Source organism: Sylvia atricapilla, chromosome 7 (assembly GCF_009819655.1).
Source record: "Sylvia atricapilla isolate bSylAtr1 chromosome 7, bSylAtr1.pri, whole genome shotgun sequence".
Lineage (NCBI taxonomy): Eukaryota > Metazoa > Chordata > Aves > Passeriformes > Sylviidae > Sylvia > Sylvia atricapilla.
Window position 1 is genome coordinate 23,229,566 of NC_089146.1, and position 17,020 is coordinate 23,246,585.

The following is a 17,020-nucleotide window of genomic DNA, read 5'->3' on the forward strand; positions in this document are numbered from 1 at the left end:
ATCTTACAAAATGTATCATTTCAGAGCTACAGGGCCCCAAAAACGTGAGGAGACACAAGGAGTGGGGATATCCTAGAGGGGCTGTAATGGTGCCCTGGAGCTGGGGGTTGCCCAAAACTGGGCAGGTGTTCCTGGAGAACAGGAGTGTCCTTGAGTCTGTGGTGGTACCCAAGGAATATGATGGCGGCACTTAACAGGTCCCCCCAAAAACGTGGGGCACCTGTATGGCAGACGAGCATGGAAATCTGTGAGGATGGGGGTGCTCAAAGGGTTTGTGAGTGCCCCAGAGTAATGGGAGTGCGTGAGGAATGCCCTTGTGTGCAGGTTTCCCCTAAAAGCAATAGGGGTACCCAAAGTCATAGCATTTGCTAAGTCTGAAGAGCTGGCACAGGGGCATGGCTCTGTCTGAGGGCATGGCTTGGCTTTGCTTAGCTTGGCATGGCACAGCCAGGGCAGGAGGGGCATGAGACTCTACCCTGCGGAGGACCCCCACAGCAACCCCCAACAGAGGGCAAGCCAGCCTTGCAGTCCTACTGTGCATCCCCCAAATGCTGACACCACCCTTGCTCTATCAATGAGGAAGCTGAGGCACAGAGCCCTGCATTGCCATCACCCACTGGCCATGGCCTTGTAGAGTTTCTGCTCTCCTAGGGGGACTGCAGCATGCAGGGATGCCTTGAAGCGGATCCCCTCATCCACTGAGGACATGGGGACAAATTGGAGACCTCCAGCTGGAGACTCCTGAGGTGCATCATCACAGGGATGACAGACAACCCCTGGGTGCACCCCCAGTGCAGTGTGGCCTGGACATCCTGAGCAGGAGGGTGACAGGGGGCTGCGGGCTCCCCTTGGCCTGGAAAAGGCATCTGGCGGGGACCAGGGAAGAGTCCCTTCGGCTGCCACTTCTGCTTCATGCTGAAAGGAGATTTTGCAACATTTCCTCCCCGGGCAGTATAAATTGGGTGGTGGAGGAAAAGGGTACTGGGAAGTGGCACAGCAGCAGGCACAGGTGAGGGATCCTCCAGCTGGCAACAGCCCTGGGTCTGGTGCTGCCCTGCATCCCATCACACTTTGTACTGGAGCCCTTTGGGGGTGACATCTGGATTAAACCTGCGCCCGTGTGCATCCCAGTGAGAAACAACTTTGGATCAGGAGAAGACCCCACATTGGAGGGGACAGCGACAGCAGCAAACAGTGAGTCCATGGGGTGCACCACTGGAGATTGTGGCTTTCCTTGGGCTTTGACAGCTCCACAGCACCCATCTGGGTACTGACAGCCCCTTTGCATGTGGAATAGACTAGGGGCTGGGGTGGGTTGCTCCAGCTGCCCAAGAGGTTGCTTGGTGCAAGAGTAGACGGAGATGGTGGGTGGGAGCACCCAAGGCTGTGCTGAGGGCTCATCTGGAGTGCAAGCCCTCCATAGCCTGCAGGGACATCAGTCTTGTGTGCCGCAGGGAAAAAGTGCCTGCTCCCATTTCCTTGCACAGCAATGAGCTGGGAGGATCTGTCCCTCTTTCCTCTCCACTGAGAGCCTCAGGGCCATTCCACTGTCCCCCAGCCCTTCCAGGGTCAGGAGGGGAAATGGAGTGCTTCTTGTTCCCCCCATCTGGGCCAGCTGTGGGGTGTGTGCGTGGTATACCCGGGGAATACCCAGTTCTAGAGGAACCACCAGAATTTTGGAGCGGGGAGGCAAAAAACAGCAGCCAGAAATAGATGGAGAGGAAGCACTGGCATCAGGCTTTGTCCTGTGCCTGTGGCAGCCTCACTTGGGAGGATGTTCCTCCATCAGCACTGGCAGCACCCCGGTTGTGGTCCTCCAGGATGCTGATGACTCAGCATCCAGCGTCACCACCCTGGAATCACCATCCCAGGATTTCCATCCCTGGATCACTGCAAGAGAGGATACAGCAGAGCCAGGGACAGATTTTTCTGGTCAGCAGCACCAGCCCAGCTGCAGCAGGGAATTCACATCAGGCAGAAGGAGAAAGTTGGTTCCAGGGATGGTTTTGGCTCCAAGGGCCAGCCTGGAGTTGGGGACACCCAGGGGTCTGGGACTCAGTAACTGAAGCAGTCCTGGCATCTCCAAGCCCTGCAGGGGTTGAGGACTCAGAAATGGGACAGATGGGTGAAGCCGGTGTGAAACAAGAGTCCAGATCCATTCTGGGAAAAGACTGAAAGCCAGTGGTCAGGAACAGTGAGGGGAGGCAGGAACAGAACAAGTTCATCGTCTCCTATGTGTGAGGAGACAGGAAAAGCGACTGCCATCTGTGATTTCCTCATTGAGGGCAAGCACGGGGGGACACAGCACTGCCCAGCAGAGCAACAGGAAAACCAGAGATGTAATGTTTCCAAAGCTGACTGTAAAGTGTGACATGTCTTTCCGTCCAGGGCTTGAAACCTCTCCTGCAGGAGCAAGACCAGTAGGTGGAAGAAGGGCACAAAACACCTTCAGACATTGAGTGCTGCCTGCCCCAGGCACCGTGACCACAGCCTTGCTGCTGGCTGAGGTGGCAGGAGGGGCAGCTCCATTCCAGGCATCACAGCAGCAAGGCTTGAGAGGGTGGAGAGGCTGGAGGGATACAGGGATACTTGAAGAACTCTGGAGGTGCCTGAGGAACTCTGAGATGCCCAAAGAGCTGAGAGGCTTTTGAAGGACCCACAGTAAGCAGGAGAGCCCAGGATTTCAGGAGGATCCAGGTGTCTCCTTGTGTGATGTGATGCTACATTGATGGGGAAGCCCCCCAAACTGAGGTGATCAGTCTGTGGGGGAACCCCTTCTTCCACAGCAGTCAGGAAAGGGAGAGAATTGGGGTGAAACACAGGCATGCAGGGGGTGTTTTACAAGGGGGCATATGAGGCATATGAGTGCCTGCAGCACTGACCACTACCTGGCACAGGGTGGATGCTGTGTCCTCTGTCACAGTGGAGTGATGAAGGACAGCTGCCCATTGGCTGTGGTGGGACCTGGGGGACAATGGAAATGCCAGAGGACCCAGAGATGCAGTCACCCCTGGTCCACAAAACTGCCACCCCACACTCATGCCATTTTGTGCTCCACAGGGAAAATGGAGTCCTTATCTTACAGTGGAGATCTCTCCAACATCTTCTACCTTTACAACTATACCTATGACTACAGCACAGCCATGCCTGACACTGCTATTTCATCCTCTCCATGCCGGCCTGAAAGTTCTGCCCTCAACAAGTATCTAGTGATGGTGATCTACTGCCTTGTCTTCATCCTCAGTGTGGTGGGGAATGGGCTGGTGGTGCTGGTGGTGACCTCCATCCACACCAGCCGCTCTGTCACTGATGTCTATTTGCTCAACCTGGCTGTTGCAGATCTGCTCTTTGCTTTGAGCCTGCCGCTTTGGGCAGCCTACCGAGCCCATGAGTGGGTCTTTGGCACTGTGATGTGCAAAGCCATCTCCGTGCTGCAGGAAGCCAACTTCTACAGCGGCATCCTTCTGCTGGCCTGCATTAGCGTGGACCGCTACCTGGCCATCGTCTATGCCACACGGGCTGCCACTGAGAAGAGGCACTGGGTGAAGTTTGTCTGCTTGGGCATCTGGGTCTTCTCCATTCTGCTCTCCCTGCCCGTGCTGCTCTTCCGTGAGGCTTTCCACTCACCCAACAATGGCACCGTGTGCTATGAGCGCATCAGCGGCGAGGACACGGCCAAGTGGCGGGTAGTGCTGCGGATCCTGCCGCAGACATTCGGCTTTGTCCTGCCCCTCCTGGTGATGCTTTTCTGCTATGGTGTCACCATCCATACCCTCCTGCAGACCAAGAATGCTCAGAAGCAGCGGGCCATGAAGGTCATCTTTGCCGTGGTGCTGGTATTCCTCATCTGCTGGTTGCCCTACAACATCACACTGGTGAGCGACACCCTCATGAGGACACGGGCCATTGCCGAGACCTGTGAGAGGAGGAACCGCATCGACACAGCCCTCTCTGTCACACAGGTCCTGGGCTTTGCCCACAGCTGCATCAACCCTATCATCTACGCCTTCATTGGCCAAAAGTTTCGCAACAGCTTTCTCAAGATCCTGGCGCAGCGTGGGCTGATCAGCAAGGATGCTGTTGCCCGCTATGGCCGCACTTCCTATGCCTCCACCTCTGGCAATACATCTACCACCCTCTGAGCCCTTCTGGGACCCAGCCCTTGTGGGTATCAGCAGGTCCCAGCACCCCACACACCTCAGCATCTTCATCTAGCCCCCCTGGAATGAGAGTGGTGATACCATGGGGATGGGCAGGGCCACCACTGGATGCTGGACCCCAACTGGAAGGGGGCTTGGGTGGCAAGAGGGTAGGACCCCATTGCCAGCGGAGTGATGTCAAGTGTCTACCCTTCCCTCTCTTTGGGACAAAGCCTGTGACCCTGGGGATTCTGTGAGCCTGCTGTGGGGATGGTGTTTTTACCTGATGACCATCCAGCAATAAAGGAATTGGTGGGTTGGTCACCCATGTCTGGCTTCTCTTTGCCACAGGAAGGGAAATGGCAGGACAGGGCCAGGGCACCTTTCTGGGGACAGTGCCAAAACAGGTGCCTGCTGAGCTTGTCAGAGTGTGGGTAACCCTTCTTCCAGGACAGGGTTCAACATCCTGTGCATCCCCACAGGGGACCCAAGCCCAGGTTTTGCTTCCTACAGCTCCCAAGACAGGTCCTGGCACAATGGTACAGAGATCTCTATGTGGAGCTTATCTCACCTTGGGACAAAGTCATTACCTTCCCAACCCTAATGTCAATACCAGCAGAGCAAATCACTGAAAGATCTCTGAGCAGCCACTCATGCTGAGCCAGCCCTGTGACCCCTGCCTGAGAGGTGCCAGCACCCCAGGCACTCCCACTCCCCCCCAGCCATGGTGTCAGACATTGTTGTGCAAAGGGCTGGGAACCTGTGCCTTACACAACCGGGATGTTTCCGCCCTGGCTTGGGCAACCGGGACTGACACTTGACTGGGGTCGAGGAGCTTATGAGGGGACTGAGACCTGCTGGGGATTCTCCTGCCACTCTGTGTGCCAGGCCTTAGGATTCCTGCCCCTGCACACCTACGCATCTCTCCACTGGAGTCCCATACTGCTCCTCCATTGACCTGGATCCAGGTTCCTAGGGGTCCATAACCATGGGGTCAACAGGGGATGTCACCCATGTGCTGGCTCTTGGGTGGGTATGGGGGTCCCCAGCGCCCAGGTGGGAACCCTGTGGACTTGGGGCCGAGCAGAGTCAGTGGGAGTGCTGAGCAGGGACAGCCCATCACCTTTGCATCTGAGAAACCTCTTGCTCAAGTGGTTCTTTGCAGTGTGGTAGGAAGCCAGGGCTGTTGGCCAAGAGCTGCATACTCTCCCCACTGTGGGATGGTGCAGGCAGTGGCTCACCCTGGCTGCAGCTGGGACACCCTTTTTGGGGATTGTTGCCCCCCAGGAGGACTTAAACATACCCGTGTCAGCATTCCCCACCTTGCACCCAACCCGAGCGTCAGTCTGGCAGTGACTGATAGATGACACGGAAGCCACAGGTGTAGCAGAAATGAGTAGTTTTCCTCTTTGTGGGCCAGCCGCAGGAAATATGCATATCAAACCCAAAATGTTGGGAAGCAGGACCTGCATGCAGGCCTCAGACACCTTGGGTACCCAGTAAGTCCAGGAGGAGGCAGACAGGAAGGAGGTGTCCCAGGCACGGTGCCAGGGCTGCTGTCCCGGCTTATGTTGCCTGTGGGTGCTTTTGCTGGTAGCAAATCAGGCAGCAGCGGCCGTGCTTGCCCATGTCCACGGAGCACGTGTGGCACACCTTGCCCTGGCACAGCCTGCTGAGAGAGCAGGAGGTGAGAGCTGAGCCATCCCTGCACTGTGCCAGTGCCACCCCCATTCCCCCCATAGCCCACCTGCAGTTGTACCGCCGGGAGAGGAGGCGGAAATCCTTGTGGCAGCGGGCACACAACCCTGGGTCGCGGGGCACCGGACTGGGCATCGGGGTGTCAATGCCCTCTGTCTTCTGCCAGAGGGCATCCTTCTCCCTGCGGGAGGGGAGAGGTCAACCCTGGATTTTCCTGGGCTCTGGTGCCCTCCTCTGGGCAAAGGGGTTAGGGTCCCCTTGCCCTTGAGTTGGAGCCCCTGGGGCTCTCACCGCAGCAGCTCCAGCAGCCGCTCCTTCATGTCGCGGATGAGCTCCTGCTGCCGTGCCTGCTCGGCGCCGCGCGTGGCCTCCCGCTCCAGGGCCTCCCGCTGCGCCCGCTGCAGCGCCGATGCCCAGCGCTCACCGTCCTGCCGGGCCCTGCCGCGGGGCAGTGGAGACACGGTCCCCCTGTCTCAGCTGGTCGTCTCTCCATCCCTCCATGCATGCAGATAAACCTCCCGCCGCTGCTTCCTCCCTCCCTCCCTCTCTCCCTCCTTCCCTCTCTCCCTTCTTTTCTCTGCTGTTGCCCATCCATCCTCAAGCTCTCTCCCCATCCTCACAGCCACTTTGCCATCTGCCACCCATCCGTTTCCTCACTGTTCATCCATCCTTTTCCACATCCGTACCCCATGCTTTTCTGCCCACCCACCCATCTACTCACCCCAAATTCAACCCTGTGTCTCTCCATCCACCGTCCCATCTCCATGCATTCATCCTAAATTGATCCCTCCTTCCCTCCCTCTATCTACTAACGCCAAACCACTCCAACTCTCTGCCCACCTACCCCTCCACCTACCTATCAGTCCTAAATTGACCCCTCCCTCCAGTCCTCCCCCCTCAAATCCTTCTCTCCCTTCTCCTGCCAATCCCCAGCTGCTGTTGGGCTGTGTCCAAGCAGGACATCATTGGGGGCCCCAGGGGAAACCATGTGGCAGGTGGAGATAGGAAGACCCACTGCGGGGTGATGGGTCGTGGAAGGAGGGGTCCCTGTCCAACCTGCTGAGCTCCTCCTGCAGCCGTGCCATCTCTTGTCGCTGGGCCTGGAGCTGCTGCCGGCTCTGCCAGGTCTCCTCCTGTGCTGCGGCAGCCAAGCTGGCCAAGCGCTGGGGGAGAGCGGGGGCTCAATTCTGGACCCCAACCCCCAACCCCGCCACGCGATCCCCTTGAACTTGCCCATACCATGGCCATGCTAGTCACCGTGCTGGGTTCCCCCCTTTGCCTGGGGGTCCGGTGGGGGCTCCTGGGGACCACGGGCGAGCTCCAGTGCCTGCCGCAGCACCTCCTCCACGGCAGCCACCTCATTTGAGGTACCAGCATCCCTTGTCGTGTCCGTCCCTCCTGCCGCTACCAGCGCTTCCTGGCATTCCTGCAGGCGCGAGGTCAGCGCCGCCGCCTCTGCCAGCACCCTGGCCAGCTGGGTACCCCGCTCCTCTGCCACCTCTTGCCAGCCCCGTGCTTCCTCCTGTGCCCGTGCCAGTGCCCCCGGGTCCCCCGCTGCCACCGCTGCCTCCAGTGCCCGCTCCAGGAAGGTGTTGGTTTCCCGCAGTGCCTCAGCCTCGCGTGCCCACAGCTGGGCCCGCCGAGCACTGCCCTCCTCCTGCCGCTGGTGCTGCAGCTCCGCCCGCGCCAGCCGCGCCGCCAGCGCCTGTCCTGCTGCCTCACGCTGACCCAGCTCAGCCCTCAGCTGGGACACCAGTGCCTGCAGGGACTCCTCTGTCCCACCTGGCTGCCTGGGCACCAGTGACAGAGACTCCAGCATGCACCTTGCGCCAGTGGACAGTGGGGACGTGCCAGGCTCTCCAGCACCATCAGTCTGGAATGCTTTGCCAACTCCATGTGCATCCTCCAGTTCCTCTACATCCACATCCTTCACCTCCTCCAAATCTTCATCCTTCTCCTCCAAATCCTCCTCCACATCCTTCTCCACGTTCACTTCCACATTCTCCACCTTCACCTCCTTTGTATCCTCACTGTCATCCTTCTCCACCTCCTCATCCTCTACATCTCCCTCTTCCATTTCCACACTCCCTGCCTGCAGGGCAGCCAAAGGGGGTGGGTACGGATGGGCTGGTGGCCCATGGAGTGCCACAGTGGGATGGCCAATGCCATCAGATGATCCATGCACCACAGTCTGTCTGTCTGTCTGTAGCACTGTCTTTGCTGGGCTGCTCCTGATCACCGGGCTGGGCCGTACCAGTGGCCTAGAGGGGACACAGGGCTCAGGACTACTGGGTCACCCCCAAGGTGAACAGGGCATCACCACCCTCCATTTAGGCTCCCTGGGCACAGCCAGTTGTTAGAAATTTAGGGGGCATCAGGACAGGGTGTGCAAGCACATACATGTGTCCCTGTGCGTCAAATGTCACAGTGTCACAGTGTTGCAGCAGGGATATACTTGGCAGAGGATGGCTCTGTGTGTGTGTACATATGCATGTGTTATGTTTGCAGGCACAGGCAGGGTGTGCATGCTGGTGCCAGAGACTGTGCCCTCCTGGGGCCACATATGGAGAGCTGGCACATGTGGAGTGCTGTGTGGGGTCTAGGGCAGGGGGGCAATGCACATGTGCTTCTCTGCGATGCCAAGCCCCAGGTGCCTCTGATGCCCTTGACACCCCCAGTGCTGCCAATGCCCCTGGTGCCCCCAGTGTCCCCGGGCTCACTCAGAGAACATGGGCCAGGCGATGTCCAGGTCACCCCTGTGCAGGGCCAGGTGGAAGGTGACACAGTCCAGCTCGTAGAGGCTGCCCAGGATCTCTGCTCGCCGTTTGGGGCTCAGGAAGGGGCTACGGGCATAGTACCACTCACTGCAACCACAAAACAGGCTCATGCATCCCTCTATGCCCTGGACAGGTACACATGCCTGCAGCACCTCTGCTGACTGGATGCTGCAGGGCACTGCCCACCCTGGCCATGTCCCCCACCACCACAAGCATCCCCCCACTGTGTCCCTGCTCTCACCAGAGGCTCTCAGGGTCGAGGAGGCAGAGCTGCAGGGACTCTGCCAGCTGCCGGTGCACCAGGCAGTACCGCAGAAAGGCTCGGCCCCTGCCCACAGGGGTCTTTAGCTGCAGGGGAGAGGGGGCTTTCAATCCCTGTCACCCCAGTCTGCCTGCTCCCCTGCCCCTTCCTTCCAGCCCATGCAGGGGGAAAAGGGTCCCCAGGGCTAGGGCTGGGGCGCAGCGGGGATCCCAGAGGGGACAAAACTGTTTATAGCCCCAGTGAGCAAATGCTTGCTGCCCAGGTGAGTGTGTGCCTGTGCACAGGTGCATGTGGACTCACAAGCAAGCAAAAGCCCATGTGTGTGCACAAGTCCCTGGGTATCCCAGCAGCCCATGCCCACCTTGTCCAGGGAGGTGACGAAGTGAATGCCTTCATGCTCCTGCCGGCACCGTGCTAGGCCCTGGCACAAGAAGTCCCAATAGTCCTTGCGCTGCCCAAAGAAGCTCCTCTTCTCCTTGAGGTCAAACTGGCAGAGGTACAGGCTTGGACTTTCTTTTTTAGGAGTGTCCCCTGTTCTCCCCAGCCTGCCCCTGTGGGGCTGGAACCCAGCCAGCTCCCCCAGCAGGATTGGTCCAGGTGTCCCTCTCTCCATACCTCAATTTTCCTTTTGTACCATATGTAATTACACGTGGACAAGGGAGAGCCTGGTCCAGATGGCTGGGGATGCCCAGGGCCAGACAAGGCTGGGTGGGGTTATTCCATCCCCTGAATGGTTAACACAGGGGCCCTTCTGCTCTCAGCTGTGCCTAAGGGGAAATGAGGCAGGGAGCAGCAGAGATGGAGGAGCGGCAGTACCTGGAGGAGGAACTCTAGCTGGGCACAGAGGCTGTGCAGCTCCCGACTCCCGTCTGTCACCGGCAGGTTCTGCTCCTGGTAGCTGCATTTCAGCTCAGCCACGGTCTCTGCGGGACGGCAGGGCTGGGCTGGCATGGCACCCTCTCCCATCCTACCCCTCTCCCCACTGCCTCTCAACTCCTGGTCTCGGTGATTTCTGATGGTGGATAAAATCATAGAATCTAAATTGGAAAAGACCTCCAAGATTAAATTCAGTCATTAACCCCTGGCAGAGCCGGCAGCACTTCCAAATCCACCAGTAAACCACGCCATATCTACACGTCTTTTAAATACCCCCATGGGTAGTGACTCCACTACTTCCCTGGGTAGCTTGTTCCAATGCTTGATAAACGTTTCCATGAAGAAATTTTTCCTAACATCCAATGTAAAGCTCTCCTGGCACAACTTCTTCTTGTCCTAACCCTTGTAACTGGGGAGAAGAGACTGACTCCCTCCTGGCTACAACCTCATTTCAGATAGTTGTAGAGAGTGATAAGATCCCCCACGGAGCCTCCTTTCCTTCAAAGAGAAAAAGGAGCTTGCCCTGGGATGAAGGAGGGGAGCAGGGGGAGCAAGGAGCATGGCCACCTCCTGGGCACTTCCCAGGGGCTGGCAGTGAACATGGGAACGGGCAGCAGTGGCAGGGTTGGCACAGGGATTCTCTGGAGCAGCCCTGGCAGTGATTACCCCCACTGCCCATGACTTGGGTGCAAGAAGGGATCTGGCATGGGCAGGGTGAGATGTACACTGCAGGGAATATGCTGGCAGGGGACTGGTTGGCACACTTACTCTGCAGGTCCTTGATGACACGGTTGAGCTCCCCTTCCCCTGCCATGGCTGTTCACAGGGATCTGCAGAGGCAGGGGCAGTGATGAGAGGTTCTAGGCTGGCACTCCCCTGGCATCCCCAAACTCTCTGTCCCAGAGAGAGGGTCTGCCTCCCCAGCTCTATCCCAGAGCTGCCTCCTGTTATGGTGAGAGGGGGTAGGTTTAGGCACCCCTTACCCTGCCCATGTTCCCCCACTACATAGCTCAGAGCAGATGGGGTGGACAAAGGTGTCCCATCCTGCACCCTCTTTGTTGCCTGTATACCCTGCCCTGGTATGTCCTCAGCCTCTGCTCCCATTCCTTGGGGAGTTCCTGGGGCTGAGCCCACCATGTCCCTAGCGTGTCCCTGTCTTTATCCCTGTCTGCCAGGATTCAGGATGTGGGTTTGGCACAGGGGAAGTGATGCTTTTGCTTCTGCTCTCGCTTCCCTCAGTCACATCGTGGACATTGTGGGGGGTCGTGGGTGGTTGAGCAGGGGGGCACACCACCCCTGACATACAGCCCCCATAGCTCAGCTCCCTAGGCAGAACCCTCTGGCACAGCATGTTTCCTGCATGGCTGACACAGGGTTTGGGCAAGCTGTGGGCATGAGGTGGGGGGCCAGATGGCACAGTGCAGAGGATTGATTTTGGGGTGGGTGGCAGCTAGGGAACAGGGTGAGGGAAATAGCCCATGGAGGTGGCAGGTCTGTGACTTGTCACTGCGGGTGGTGTCTGGCTGGTGTGGGGCACCACATGTGTGTGTGTCTGGGGGGGGGGGCATGCCCAGCAGGGTGCATGTGCACTCACAGGAGTGGGTGCACCAGTGTGCCCAAATGTGCCAAAAATTGTGAGTGCCCTGTGTTCTCTACCACGGCAGAGTGAGAGAGCAGGACACAGGTCTTGGGCTGCCTGCGTTCCCATTCCTGTGCCCTTGAGAGACCTTGGATGAGCTATCTTTGTGTCTGCCCACCCCACTTGTACCTCAGTTTCCCCTGGGAATAGAAGCTCCTTACCTGTGTCCAGGAGCTGTGGGGTGCCCCGAGGCGGTTCCCAAGTGCTGTGGGTGTGCTGGCATGTCCTTGTGCCCACGCTGTGCCTGTCTGCTTCTCCTTTTGTACCTTGGGCAGGAGGAAGTGTGGGAGGTTGGTGGGGCTTCAGAAGCCACAGCCTGCCCAGCCCACATCACATCAGGCACTGCAGCCTGGCCCTCAGCACCTGGCTCCTGGTTTGGGGGGCTGCCAGTTCTGGGGAAAGGGTCAGCAAGGCTGGTCCCCCTATGCAACTTTTGCAGGGTCAGAGGAAGGACAGTGTCAGGCATGGGGGCCCGTGGTGCTCTCCAATACAAATGGAAATTTGAAATGTTTTGAAGAACCTGCCCGCAGTTTTTCTGGAGGGTGTCCAGGACCCATATTCTGCTAGAAGCAGCCAGCGCAGACCCTGGCACAGAGGCCACTCCCATGCACAACAGCTCCTGGGCACAGGAGCTGCAGCCCCCCTTAGCAAGGACCACAATCCTCCCCAGTCATCTGGCCTCCACATGGGGGCTGTACCCGAAGCCACCTGAAGTGTGGAAGCTCTTTCCAGAGCATTCTGGACAAAGTTCCCTCTTGTTAGGGAGCCCCCAACCTAGCAGTGCGCCTCACTCACTGTGCTTAGACCCCTGTACTGTGTCAGCCCTATCCTGTGAGCTCCTTCTGGACTGGGGACCAAAAACCCCTGTGTGGGGGATGTCAGAGATGATGCCAGCCCATTCCACCAGTCCAGGAAGGGGGACCCACTGCTGTCCTGCTCCCCACCATCATCTTGCTGGATGGCCACAGTGATTCCCATGTCCTGTCCTCTGCTGTGCCCCTCATAGTGCACGCTGCCCCTACCTGTGCCACCTGGATGTCTTGGGGGACATCCGTGTCCCTCCGGCCAGGCCTCGCTCGGCACCAAAGTGAAAGTAGGAAGTAATGCTGAGTGGGAGCCTGGGCCTCCCAGCACCCCTCTGGCTCCCGGGTGGGTGTTGGCTTGTAGGTACAGCTGGGAAGCATAGGGGAGCCAGTGGCAGTACATGGGGTGATCCCAACTTCCTCAGCACCCCATTGCCCCGTGCCACCCTGTAGTGTGTGGCACTATGGGCACGGGGCACAGCAGCCCATATTGGATAGGGGTGTGGGTAGGGTTCTGCGTGGCAGTGGAGCATCAGCTCACTGTGCTGGGGTCGTGTGTGTGTGTGCAGGCGTGTCTGTGACTGCACGTGTGTGCAGGCTGTGTGAGCACAGCTATGTGGCTGTGTGTGTGGGTGCAGGCTGTACATGTGTGGCAGGTATGGGTGCGAGGCTGAGAGGGCACTGTGTGTGCCCTTCATTGCACCCACCCATGTGCCCCGTGCCAGACACTGCAAGGGCAAGACCCCAACACCTGCAGGGGGGACTTGCCCCCGCCCGCCGTGCCACTGTGGCAGCCTGGCAGCAGGGTCCCCTCTCCCTGCCCCAGCCAAGAGCCAGGGCGGGGGTGCCGGGGGCTGGGGGGGCAGAGAAGACTCTCACCCATCTTTGGCGTGGGTGCAATTCAATTAACGAGGCCTGGCCCTGGTTCAGCACAGCCAATAAAGCTAATGGCCCCGCACAGGCCTGGCGCTGCCTGCCGGTGGGGGGGGGGGGGGCCGGGGGCCATCTGCTAATTAAATGGGGGACGATGGAGCCAGCGGTGATGTCACCTCCCTGAGGCTCACTGGCCCCCTCTGCCCGCCAGCCCTCTGCCACTCCCAGGGTGCCAGACGGAGCTGTGGGGGACAGCCATGAAGGGTGGGCGACCACCCAAACTTCCTGCACCCCACCCTGATGCTGCTGCCTGTTAGGAAGCTTCCCAAAGCGAATGCAATTAGTGCCCATGCCTGGCATGGCCGCTGCCCACGCTTGGCATCAGCAGCTGCCCCGTGGGGATGGGTCCTTGCCCGCCATCAGCCCGGCATCATGGCAGCATCCAGAGGTGCTGCTGCCTGCTCCTCTTGGCACTGCCTCGATGGGTGTGTGGTGCCCCGGGGATCGCATCCTGTTACTCTGTTCCCCTGCCCTGTGCAAGTCCCATGGCGAGGTGGTGGTGCCCGGGGGGTTTTGAGCTGTCCTGCAGTGAGAGGCTCCCCGTGTAATTCTGTGCCCACAGCACAGTGCATCGGTCAGGCAGCCTCTGGGGAAGGGACCCCACTGGGGAAGGGGACTGTGTGGGGACTTCCTGACTGTGTCCTCAGGCTCCTGAGGAGAGGCTTGGTGGGATACAAGAACGATTGGCAGAAGGGGAGAGAAGACACCACCACCCCCCCGCCGCCCGAGTGTAGGCTAGGGGTGAGCAGCGGGCACTGTAAGGAAACTGAGGCAGGGTTGGGGCGAGGGTCGCGGACTGAGCTACGATCGAACCCACGGCGTGCGACCTCCTGCACCCCCAAAACTAACGGCGCTGGAGCCGGGGACCCTGCTAAGGTCTGGCACTCACCCCAGGGGATGCCGTGCCCGGAGGGCAGGCGGATGACCCCCGGAGGTGCCAAGCCCCGAGCCCCGTGTGCGGAAGGAGGAGAAGAAGGAGGAGGAGGAGAAGGAGGAGGGGGAGGAGGGGGAGGAGGGGGAGCGTGTCGGAGCTGGCTCCCACCCAAGCACTGCAGGACAGGGGCGGGCACGGTGCTCCCTGCCTGGCTGCCAGCGCGCAGGCGACGCTGGGGGACTGGCGGGGGGGGACAGGGCCCGGTGGGACTGCAGCCCCCCAGCACATCATTGTCGCACGGCCCCGTGCCCAGGGCTGGGCACTTCGGGGGCACTGCCTGGGCACCGGAGCTTGTTGCGGCCGGCGCCGGGGGAGGGACACGGCTGGGTTCGGCCGCTCGTCCGAGCGTGCCCTGGGCAGGGGTCGGCCCCTGCACCCTCCCCGCGCCGGGTGAGCCCCGGGCAGGGGCACCATGACCCGGCTGAGCTGGTGCTTTGCCACCTTGATTGGCTGGGGGAAGTCCTTGGTGTCCTGTTTCCTGCCCCTCCGCGCCCGCCGCCGCCGGGAGGTAAGCGGGCATCGCCGGGCATGGCGTTAGGGTTAGGGGCTGCGGGGGACACGGAGCTGGGGGGCTCTGGGGTGCGGGGAGTGGGGGTATGGGCTGCCGCTGGCCCTGCCTGCTCCGGGCAGCTGGGGGTTAAACCCTGCATATGCATGCCAGGGTGCAGGGCATGTCCTTTGTCCCTCCTTTTTCCTCCCCCCAGAGCGTCTCTCTGAATCTCTCTTCCCACACCTGAGGACCCCTGCAGTGCCTGACTGGAGAGGATCTGCCGTACAGCCTTTCGTTGTAAGGGATCTGCTGGGATCCCTGTGTCCTTACAGAGAGACCGTAGAGGCAGAGGGTGTCCCTGTCCTTACAGAACCCACAATGGGAACACTGTGCCCTGCAGGAGGGGACCCCAGTGCCCATAAAACACCCTTCACGAGAAACCCCTGTGTCCATAAAGTGGTCAGTGTGGGGACCCCTGTACCTGTAAACACCTGGCACTGGGAAGCACCATGCCCATGAAGTACTCAGTCAGTGTAGGCTCCCTGTCCCTAACACGAGAGACCCCTGTGGGGTGACTCTGTATAGGGCACCTCTGTGCCCATCAGCATCTGGTGTGCGTGGGATCCATGTGCCAAAGGACTGCCCCACAGGGGATCCCCGTGCCCATGCAGCACCTGGTGTGGGGACATAGTCTGCTCTGCCACCCAGGCTGCGGGAACTGAGGCAGAGAGGGGGGGAAGCTGTTGGACGGTGCTGGACTCCAACTGCACCACCCTCACTTCGTTCCTCAGTCTTTGGGAAGCTGCCCCGTGCCTGGCAGGATGGCATGGGACATTTCAGCTGCACCGTGCCAGAAAAGCAGGTGCCAAAGCCACTGCTGGGCAGAGCCTGAGGGAGTCACTGCAGGCTGGTGACAGTCCAGTATATGCCAGGACAGGGACACAGCCTGGAGTAAGGAGAGGGCTCTGACTGCTTGGAGAGTGCACCGGGGACGCAGGATCATGAATTGATGGGAGTACTGTGGGGTGGTCAGGGCTGTGGGTGGATGGGTGGCACTGGTGAGATGTGGGTTGGTGGTTGTGCAGTCTCATGTCCACCACTTTGTCCGTGTGTTTCTGATGTGGGTGTGAGAACATGGACTCGTGGGGGGCTGTAACTCGTGGGCATGGAGATGGGGCTAATAAGGTGAGAGTGGACTGCGGCTCACACCGGTGTGGGTGCACAGGAGGTCTCTGTAGAGCTGCCATGGGGTGTGTGTCCCCTAACACATGCATGTGTGCTGGGGGCAGTAGCAGCAGGGCTTTATGTTAGTGTGAGCTGTTACAGAGAGGTAGGTGTCTTAGTCCTTTCTGTGCTGACAGGCACCCATGCATGTGGGGCCCACCCACCATGAGTGACATGGGCTGTGTGTGTGGTGTTCCTGAATATGCCCTGGCATTTACACGGGGGGGACATGTATGACGTGTGTGTGTGCCCTGTGCACCCAAGAGCAGTGTGCAGACAGCTCTGGTGGAAGTGGCTGTGGAGGGCTTAGGGATGTGGTGACCCCAGGACCCAAAGGAATCATGCCAAGGCTGGCCCTACACCCGGAGTACATGCCTAGGCCAGTAGAACCGGGGTGTGTGTATGTGGTGGGGGGGTTCCCTGTGCTAAGTGACTCCGTATGTGTCCACCTGCTGAGCAAACGAGCCTTAAATGATGGTGATGGGCTGTGTCCCTGCGGCCACCCTGTCCCTGTCGCATGACCCTTGTCCCTGCCCTTCTGAGGAGCCTGGGATTGTCACGGCAGTGAATGGGAGGAGGTGATTTATGGGGGGGGTGTGGACACTTCTCTCCACTGGGGCTTTCATTTATGGGCAGTAACGAGGTTGATTAATGAGGGCTGTAATGATGGGGAGGGGTCTGTGAGAGGGGTGGGCAGGGATGGCTGTTTGCTTGTTTGGTGCTGTGAGCCCGATACCCCAGCCTCCCTCTGCCCCTGGATGTGGTTGGCATAGAGAGATGGGAAGTGTTGTCCCCTGTTCCAGCTGGCACATCCCCACAGGGGTACCACCACCCTGGGCTGGGTGAGCACAGCATAGTGATGAGGTGGAGGGCAATGGGACAGGGATATTTTGGGGAGAGGATGCTGCACTTTGGGAGGAGTAAGATGCAACCCCAGTCACTGGGAAGGGCAGCTTCCCCCCTTCCTTTCTGGGCTGGCGGTTTTATGCAGAGTCTAGATGGGAAACTGAGGCATGGGGAGGGGGGCATTACAGTGCCCACGTTTCCACTCCATGCCCAGGTTTCCATGCCAGCCGTGGCTCTGTCGGTGTGTCCTTCCCCCTGGCACGTCCCGCACCCTGACTCACACCCTCATGGTCACGGCCAGCTGAGCACAAGTTTCCAGGTTGGAGCCGGAGTCAGCAGTGGCGGAGAGAGGGGGAAACGTGTGCCGCACGGCCAAGCCCCCCAGGAGGGGCTGGAGCA

The 17,020-nt window shown here is 59.5% G+C and overlaps 2 protein-coding genes across 3 annotated transcripts; one reads left to right on the forward strand and one right to left on the reverse strand.

Moving 5' to 3' along the window:
* The first annotated feature begins 730 nt into the window (after positions 1-730).
* On the forward strand, positions 731-4,463 carry LOC136363616 (C-X-C chemokine receptor type 2-like). 2 transcript variants are annotated; one of them, XM_066322986.1, is made up of 2 exons: positions 731-1,194; positions 3,061-4,463. In XM_066322986.1, the coding sequence occupies exon 2, from the start codon at positions 3,066-3,068 to the stop codon at positions 4,140-4,142; it is 1,077 nt and encodes a 358-aa protein (XP_066179083.1). In that variant the 5' UTR covers positions 731-1,194; positions 3,061-3,065; the 3' UTR covers positions 4,143-4,463. The 2 variants fall into 2 exon arrangements, with proteins under 2 accessions (XP_066179083.1, XP_066179084.1); XM_066322987.1 differs by having other exon boundaries at positions 1,193-1,267.
* A 1,078-nt stretch (positions 4,464-5,541) lies between these two features.
* RUFY4 (RUN and FYVE domain containing 4) lies at positions 5,542-12,468 on the reverse strand. Its single transcript, XM_066322988.1, is given in 13 exon segments — positions 5,542-5,808; positions 5,887-6,018; positions 6,129-6,275; positions 6,894-7,000; positions 7,077-7,103; positions 7,105-8,098; positions 8,558-8,701; positions 8,856-8,962; positions 9,238-9,363; positions 9,693-9,799; positions 10,521-10,582; positions 11,553-11,657; positions 12,414-12,468. Coding segments are annotated over 11 exon segments (2,040 nt in total). The 5' UTR covers positions 10,567-10,582; positions 11,553-11,657; positions 12,414-12,468; the 3' UTR covers positions 5,542-5,705.
* Between the last annotated feature and the right edge of the window lie 4,552 nt (positions 12,469-17,020).